Source organism: Belonocnema kinseyi, chromosome 7, assembly GCF_010883055.1.
Source record: "Belonocnema kinseyi isolate 2016_QV_RU_SX_M_011 chromosome 7, B_treatae_v1, whole genome shotgun sequence".
Classification (NCBI taxonomy): Eukaryota; Metazoa; Arthropoda; class Insecta; order Hymenoptera; family Cynipidae; genus Belonocnema; species Belonocnema kinseyi.
In genome coordinates, this window is record NC_046663.1 from 72,464,174 (window position 1) to 72,473,844 (window position 9,671).

Sequence of the window (9,671 nt, forward strand, 5' to 3'; positions counted from 1 at the left end):
TGCCAACCAAATATTTGAATTTCTAAAGAAATTCTCCATCTACTATAAACCTAACCTATGATAAATGTCCATCGAAAAAAATAAAATTCTATGTAAAACATATAAATTTTGATTTAAAGTTATTCAATTTTCATTAAGGATATTAATTTTCAACCAAAAAGAAACCAGATGTTTCACAAAATACATGAAATTTCAACAAAAATATTGAAATTTTTAAAGGAATAAGACAACCTCATATTTAAATTATTAACCAACGAAATAAATTTTAAATAAAAAAGAAGAATCAGTCATCAAGAAGGTTAATCATCTACCGCCTTAGACGCTAAATGTCAAAACCCTCTTTCAATTTGCCTGAAGCCATCTTGTATCCAGTGAAACGGGTTTCCCAGTGATGCAATTAAAAAAATATGTACAAATCTTTTTCTATACATGTATTTTCCACCTTTGTTTTTTTTAACAATTACATTTGTTTTATTTCATTTAACATTGTTATGGTGACATTCACAGTTTTCTAGAACTTACATCACATTTTTATATACTAACAACATAATTATTTTAATTAACGTGATTTCTTGCTTTAACTTTGTTATAGCGACATCCACGCTCTCAAACCTTACATATTAATTTTCTCGAATTACACATTTCTTTTTCCAAAGACATACTTTCTTTTCGAACTTTGTTATGGTAACATCACATTTGTTCACGACACATAAATTAACCACAAAAAATAGAAAATAGAAAAGAGTTTCAGACACAGCAATAGTCATATTTTCCCTTAAGAAAATAACACTTTTGAAAGTTCATTGGACTATCGTAATTATTTGAATAACTTAAATTCTATAATCTCCAAAAACCTAAATTTAAGGGATTATATTATATTATACACTCCTAAGTTACCGGTATGTTTTAGAAGTTGATATGAATATGAAGGAATCTGAAGCCTTTTTCAAGTTGATTGCAATTTTTGCAAGAAATTCGACTTTTGATCCCTCTCAAGTTTCTACATCTTTTCTGGAATAAAACGAAGAGGTATTGAGAAATTAATGAATTTGCAATAAGATTTCCTGTAAATTATATTTTATGTCAAATTTACCGTAAATCACTCGCATTATGATAACGAATTCTTCTAAATGCTGAGCTTCGGGAAGAATTATATTTTACTTTTTCCCCCTTTGTAGAAAGCGCTTGATGAAAATTCCAAGAAATTTTAAGATTTTCTCAAAACCATAGAAGGACATGATCGTCACTTTCGCAATAATTTCTCCTTCTGACATGTAAGACTTCCTTTTAAGTTTTTGCAATTTTTTTCTAGAAAATGTAACAAGTATTTTGTCAGTAAACGAAAAAAGAATATTTCAGCTACGTAAATCTGAATAAACACTTTTCGAAGGTAAAGAAAATAGTTTAAAGAGGCATAAAGGTTCACAGGTTAATATAGAAAAATTGGAATTTTTCTTTCACTTTGTAATTAAAATGTTTACAAAACATTCCTGATTGATGCTAGGCAGCTGTATTTCTTTCAGAAGTGAAATTCGGAACTAGGTAAATCTATAGTAACTCTGTTAAAAATAACAATAATGATGAAAATTCTTCTTATTTTCGGTTTGAAAATTCATCTCTTTGGTTTCATATTAACTCTGGTTGGAAATTTTTTTGTATAAAAGGTTATTTTTATATATTTTGTTAAAAATGGATCTTTCTGGTTTAAAAGCAAACCACAAGTGTGAAAGTTGTATACTTTTTTTTAATCTGTTCTTTTTCGTTGAAAATTTATTTTGAAACTGATTATTGAAGCAATTAAAGAATGATCAATATATTTACTAATTCATCTCTTTAAGGCCATGAGACACTTCGTCATGTGTTCAATCGGGTACAATGCCCCCGGCTTTTTTCCAGAAAAATGAAAACTTTTAAAAACTGAATTGGGAGATGCTATAAAATATCATAACGGACGTCCCCGGACTCTTCTTTAAGGAATAATAACAAAAAAAATTATTGTTTTAAATAAAAATTGTATGCATTATTTTGAGGTTACATCGTTTTTCATCTCTACTATTCCGATAATTTGGAAATTATTTATGAAATAAACTTTTTTGATTGCCTGCAAACAAGGTTAGTTCCGGGAGATTAGTTACTTGTTTATTTGTAAGTCCAAAGTTTTCGGCCAAAAAGTGTAGTTTGGAAGTAACGCTCGGGTGAATTGTAACACACATAACCTCGAAATATACACGCACGTTGTTAGCAATATCAAAAATTTTTTGATAAAAAACACAAAAAAAAGTGTCTGGGGACGTCCGTTAGCATGTTCGCTATCATTTCCCAGCTTTTGAAGGCAAAATATTTCTTATCCTAGGAAAAAAGCCGGGGGAATCTAACGCTGAAAAAATTGCTACCATTTCCTCAGCGCTATGCAAATTAATTACATTTTACTAAATTAAAACATATTTTAATTAACCTACAAAAACAGTGTGTGGGGACGTCCGTTAGCATGTTCGCTATCATTTGTCAAACTTTTAAGACAAAATATCTATTATTCTAGAAAAAATCCGGGGGAACCTAAAACTGGTAAAATCGACAATATTTTCTTAGTATCACATGCCCTTAATGTGATAATTAGAAAATTTTTTAACCGAAAATTTAATTTTTCCATTTTTTACTAAAAATTTATATTTTCTGGCTGAAATTTAAACTATTTGTTGAAAATTCATGCATTTAAACTCTAAGATTCTGTATACAAAGCAGATGAATAATGTACATAAATGTAATATAAATTACTCACATTATGATGTCCCTTTCCAATGCAAGTTCTCGAAGTGCGGAAATGTAGGATAATTCTCCCGCATCGCTATCCTGAAGACTCTAAAAGCATACATTAACGAGTGAAGAATTTATTTGAAAATGTCACATATTGCAAATCGACTGATCAGAGTTATTATTGATTTCACTTTTATGATTATGAAAGCGTTTCCTCAAATAATGAAATGGATCAAATTCAATGGATTAACGTTACGCAAACTCAAATTCACTTTTTAATACTTCTAACCATTTTTTCCAGCAGTTGGCACATTTTCTCTAATGATAGCTTTTTATCCAACGCTTGATTGTTCTTTCGCATCTCCGACAGCCTGAAAAAATAAGAATTAGTCGGACTAGTAAAATTTAATATTTTTTACTGTTTAAATTCTTTTCTATGAAAAAAAGTAACACTTACATGCTTTTTACTGTCCGAAACTCGTTCACTGTCTTTTTCGCCATTTTTTGGCACGATTTGGCTTTTCTTTTTTGATCCTTTGTTTGAACCTCTCCTTTGTGCAAATTCTGGTCTTTTTCTGATACTGTAATATAAATAAACATGGACATTCGTTTAAAAACTATATTTTTTTTCGGAAAAGGGTCTTTGTACATTTTTTTTAAATTATATGGTGTTGTAAAATATTCCATTAAATCAAAAATGTCTTTACAAATATTGAGTCAAGGTCCGTTCTTCGATTTAATGTGATAAACGCCTAAAAAAGAATACCAAACATACAAACATAATATTTTAAAACACGTCACAGCCAAAAATGTGATCGAATTAGTAAACAAAAAAGCTTAAACTTCAACCAAATAGTTGAATTTTAAAGCGAAAAAGAAGATTATTTAAAAGAATTTGATTTTTAATCCAATAGGGTGAATTTGCTATCCGAAAAGACAAATGTTCTGCAAAGCATTGAAACTCTCAAGAACATAGTCGGACTTTTGACAGAAGTATTTAATTCTTCCAGGAAATATTTCAGTTTTAAACTACAATGATGAGTTTTCAACAACAAAAAAATTAATTTGTAACAAAGAGGTATTATTTTCAACTAATTAGTCCAATTTTTAATTAATAAAATAGTTTGCGACGAGAAATATAATAGTTGGTATTTTCACTAAAAGACATCTTACTTTTAAATAAAAACCAGTTTTTTTAAACCAAAAAATAAGAATTTTCAACAAAATAGTTGAATCCTCAATCAAAACTGACTAATTTATAACCAGACAGTTGCTTCTTTGAAATGTGCAAAACAAAGAGACGAATTTTCAACCAAAGAAGATTTTGAGGCAAGCAAAAAAACAAAATTGCAATCCAATTCTTTCATTTTAAACCAATTTTTTACGAAAATAGTAGAATTATCAATCTAAAATGAGATATTTAACCAATAAATAAATATTTAATTAAGTAGTTTGACTTTCAATCAAGCAGTTAAATTGTTACCCCAAAAGGATGAATTCTCAAAGAAAAAATTAATAGTTGAAATTTTAACTAAAAACGATTAATTTTCAACCAAAAATAAAATTGTTGAATTTACTGTTAAAAAATTAATTTCCGATATAATAATTATTACTATTTTGAATAAATTACTTCAGTCTGCAACTGATAAAATGAATGTTCACAAATTTGGTTTAACTTTCAACCAAGTAGTTGAATTGTAAAAAAAAAGAATTTTCAATGCATAATTTATTATTTTTAATTTCAATTAAAACGGTAATTTTCAAATAAAACTAGAATAGTTAAATTTTCAGTTTAAAACATTTATTTTCATTAAAAAAAGATTGGGTTTCAAAAATATAGAACAGTCTTTTACCAGTATAATGCATTTTCAACAATGTTATTTAGCTTTAAACTAAGCATGTAGTTAAATTTTCAACCAAACAGATGAATTCTCAATAAAAAATTTAATAGTTGAAAATTCAACTAAAAACAATTAATTTTCAAACAAAAAATATAATATTCAAGTTTTCGTTGTAGAAAACTAATTTTATTCTAAAACTAATAAAATAAATGTTCAGCAATTTAGTTTAACTTTAAACCAGGTATGTAGTTAATTCTTCAACTTTAACAATTTGATTTAACATTCAATCAAGTAATTAAATTTTTCAACCAATAAGACGAATTAATAATGCAAAATTAAATAGTTGAATTTTAAACTAAAAACGATCAATATTTTGCCCAAATGAATTAGTTACGTTTTTAGTTAAGAACTTTTAACCAAGAGATACATTCTGAATCAAAATATAATAGTAGACCTTTCAATTAAAAAGAAATAACTTTCAACTTAAAATAATTAGATTTTCTTCTTACATTCTATTGTTTCATTTTAAACTTAAACGAAAAAAAAGAGAAAGGGGAAGTTTCTTGAAGGGATAAAGAGTGTATTTAGATGTTTTACGTGTAAAATAGAATTACGAAGATTTATTTTTTCCAAGCATTAAAATATTTGTTATTCTTATTTTTCATGTATAATGTCACATTCTGGGTTCACCTCTCCTACCACGCGTCACAACCCCCCCCCCCCCAATCTCGTGATAAATTAATTGGATTATTATTACATTCTTACTGAATGAAAACAATTCGCAAAGCATTTCAATAATTTTTTATAAAAAGAAGAGAATATAGAATTTTGTACTTACTGGACTTTTCTATTATTTCAATCGTGTCAGAGATTTCATCAGAATTTAAAATATTCGAGACGATATCAATTACTGTTGCCGAATTCTTAGAAAGTACCATCTTCTTGTCTGACTTTTCATCCTGGAAATGTAAAAATAATTTTTCTCTTTACGTGTTTTCAAAATAAAGAAGTTATTTCTTCTTAATTATAATATAACTAAAATACTATTAATTAATCCTTATAAAATAATTATATTTCTTATGCTGTTTTTAAAAAAAAGAATAGTTTATTTTTTACTCAATTACCTCAGAGTTTTCGGTGGATTCGTGTTTCCTAGAAATTGCATGTATGTCCGATTCTTGGGTTTTTGTTGACAATTTCATTTTCTCAACAGACATTTTTCCTCTAAAAACTGAAAAGATGTAAATTAATTAAACTGTAGTTTAGAACTAATTAAAAAAATTATTATGTATGGTTTCAATGAATTAAATTAATTTTGCAAACCAATCATTTACGAGATATAACTTTTAAAAATTATTAAACCTCTATCATTTTCTACAAATATTCAAATTGTTTTTAAAAATTAAAGTTTTAAATCATAAATTGAAGGATGGAAATACAGAACTAGATAAGCAACGAAATGGAAATTTTTTAGTAGAGCGAAAGATTTTTTTTAACGTCCCAAACTGATTTGTTGTAGAATTAATGATAAAAAAGATTGATTGAGAAAAGCCATCCAGTTCCAAGAAAATAAAAATTGAAAATTGCTATATCACAGCATAGTGGCCATTATTTGCAAAAAATCTAATATATTTCTATAAATGATAAGAATTTTAAGAAATATCAATACTAAAAGGATATAAACCATTATTATTACTTTCCAATTTTAAGAAAATATCAATTAAAGGTTTACTAATTTTTGTTAGAAAAGGTATTGTATAAAAAAATAAAATTTTATAATTGTGATTGCATTGTAAATATTAGTTAAATTTTTTGTTAGATGTTTTTATTGAATGTTTTTGTCGGCTACCTCACGAATATATCAATATGAAGATAAAAATAATCAGGCGCGCGTTTTTTTTAACTCGATTTTTGTATTTAATTTATAAGAAATGCAGTAATTATAATAAGATTATATGGTAAATGCTGGTAAACATTTATAATTAGATTTTGTCATTGAATATGCTTGCTTGTCACCTCATAAATATTTCAAAATAAAAATGAAAATATTGAGATAGGTTGTTTTTGAAAAAACTTGATTTTTGTATTTAATTCAAATGAAACCATTCTGCACAACTCATTAAAAACTGTATTATTGGCATATTTTAGATATCATATTGATATTTTGTTGATTGAATATAAATATCAAAAAAGAATAGTTTGTTTATGGGCATTCAAAAAATTTTAATATTTTTAATTGTTATACCCAACTTTTAATTGTGAGTTACAATAAAATTTTACACTATCAAAATAAAATATTTTTTTATTACTCAAATTTTGTTATTTCATATTAATTAAATACACAAAGCTGATCTTTCAACAAAGATAGCCTTTGATGCTTTTCATTTTCATCAAGAAATATTCGTGGGTCGTTTTCCGGGCAAAATACAATGAGTTTAGGTGTGTCAAAGTTTCAAGTTATTTTGTGAAGTCCCTTGGAATCAATAAAAATACCTCAAAACCTTTAAAATCGTATGAAATTCTTTAAAATCCTTACAAAGTTCAGAAGTTCTTTGTAAATTCCATTAAAATTTTTTTTTTCATCTTTTGAAATCTTTAAAATAATATTATATCCCAGCCCGCTTCTGTAAATATTATATAAAGAACTAATGGTGTAAAAAAAATTATGTTAATTACTTGTTAAATTATTATTATCATAAAGAATCTTGATAATGTAATTTTAATACAATATAGTGTATACGATTAAGTTTTGTTTTCTTTTTGGCTTAAAATATGTGAATGCATTTAAACAGATATATATTTATAGGATATATCCTATAAAGGTATAATGTATATTGGAATTATTTTAGTGCTTCAATTTATTTCAATAAATTGAACACTCTTAACCACCTAAGAATTGAAAAGATGTACCTCTGAAAAATCAGTTTATGCTTGACTTTGACCAACATCATGCCTGACTCATTTTTTTAAATTACCTCGCACTTGACCTCTAAATTGAAGACTAATTTAAGTTAATTTTACGACTGAAAAAGATGATTTTAAAGTAATAATAATAAAATTCAGACAAGAATGCTTACCTGAACAGCGAAATGTGCAATTTTCTTAAACGTGCGTGTTATCAGAGTAACGAACTGTAGATTAACTGTGCCTTGGGGTGATTCGACTGATTGAAAAGTTTTACACACGTTTACAGCTTTCGTTCAAAGTCATGGCCAAGTTCATACTTCATAAAAGTAAACAATTTCGATCCTTACCTTTATGCTCAAACAACTCAGATTTAAATTTGACGAAAATTTGATCGTTAAGCGAATTTTCATTCTAGGAGAAAAGAACTTATTATTGAAAATTTTCCAATAAACTGTTGTTACACTTTAATAATTATTGAGTATAATATTAAGTGTAAAATACAGTGATAATATAATCAAAATAAAACTATCACGTTCACTTCAAGAAGATCTCGGCCATCAAACAAGTTATTAAATTTATAATTGAAACATTCACCGTTAATCCCAGAGATATTTTTTATCTAAAGTTGGATAAAAACATTGCAAACAATTGAAAACTGCAATGTTGTCGAACGCGCGATACATTTTTATCGGGAGGCGGATAAATATTATCTGATGACCGATAATCGTAGTTTTCAATTATTTGCAACGTTTTTATCTAACTTCAAATAAAAAATATCCGAAGGATATACTTTGTTGTGATTTTAACGAAAATAGGGTAATATAGTCCAGACATCGGGTACTTTTCAGCATATTATATAGGTAAGGCGTGTTTTTTTTTTTTTTTGCTAACACGTTTTATTGAGGGGTCATGAGGAAAATTCCAAATTTTCTTGAAATGACTACGATTGGTTCCAGAAATATTTTTTGAAAAAAGTTCCAAAAATCATGTTTTCGTTCGCGAATTTTCAACAAAATACAATAATTTCACACAAAATGGTTGAATTTTCTACCCAAAAATATGATTTTTATGCAAATAGTTCAATTTTTAACTAAATAGTTAAATTTAACGAAGGATATCTCGTTGTCCCGAAATTCGGGATGCGTACTCAAATATTTTTCATAAGCTTGGTTTCCTGATGACAAATTATTATGTTTGGCAAAAACTTCTTTTTTTAATTTGAAAGTCTGATTTCAGATTCAGCATTTTATGTTAAAAATTTGTCTTGTTTGTTAAAAAGTTAATCTTCTTTATTAAAAATTCATATTGTTTGTTTCAAATTCAACTATTCCAGATTCACCATTTTAGTTGAAAATGTACGGTTTTGGTTTCATATTTAACTGTTCCAGTTGAATATTCTATCATTTTAGTTGAAATATAATTTTTGTAACTGACAATTTAACTATTCATATTTTGGTTAAAAATGCATGTATTTTGTTTAAAAAAAAGAGTTTGTTGCAGAAAAATATTCTTTTTGGTTTAAATGTCACTATTTTGGATACAAATTTGTCTATTTCATTTAAAGATTCGTCACTTTAGTTGAAAAATCATCTTTCTGGTTTAAAACTGAAATATTCTCGTTGAAATTCTATCATTTTAGTTGAAAATTCCTAACTTTGGGTGAAAATTTAACTATTTTGTTGAGAATTCCATTTTATTATTGGTTAATATATTACAGAATATTTTGTAATATAATTCGTTAATGCAAATGAGTAGATGATAATATAATAAGGTAAATGTCCCAGTAATCATGTCGGTCCCCATAATCATGAAACTTGGTTATAATTTGAATATATTGTTAAAAGTACATTTAAAGTATCATTAATGACAAAAATCCCATTTATGTTTAGCATTTTGTAGAATCAAAAGAAATTTCAATTAATTGAAATAACATCAAAGGCAGAGAATTGTCGTCGCGATTACTGGGACGTTAACCGTAAGGCGAATAATTAATGCGATGTTAAATAAACCTAATAAAACAAATATTAATCTTAAAAAATTTCAAATCTGCCTTTATTTATTGAATCTTTTTCTTTAAAAAAATTTTATTGAACTTGAAAGTTATAATTAGAAATGTATAGAAGGTTTAGAGATTATTTCATAATAAAAAATAGATTTACATCATGAATG

At 26.5% G+C, this 9,671-nt stretch overlaps 1 protein-coding gene across 1 annotated transcript; it reads right to left on the minus strand.

Annotated features, from left to right (window-relative positions):
- Positions 1-416: 416 nt before the first annotated feature.
- LOC117177411 lies at positions 417-7,758 on the minus strand. The gene is made up of 8 exons (XM_033368075.1): positions 7,673-7,758; positions 5,720-5,826; positions 5,434-5,554; positions 3,212-3,335; positions 3,044-3,125; positions 2,780-2,859; positions 1,094-1,308; positions 417-1,011 (listed from the first exon to the last, which is right to left on the minus strand). The coding sequence occupies exons 2-7, from the start codon at positions 5,810-5,812 to the stop codon at positions 1,158-1,160; spliced, it is 651 nt and encodes a 216-aa protein (XP_033223966.1). The 5' UTR covers positions 5,813-5,826; positions 7,673-7,758; the 3' UTR covers positions 417-1,011; positions 1,094-1,157.
- Between the last annotated feature and the right edge of the window lie 1,913 nt (positions 7,759-9,671).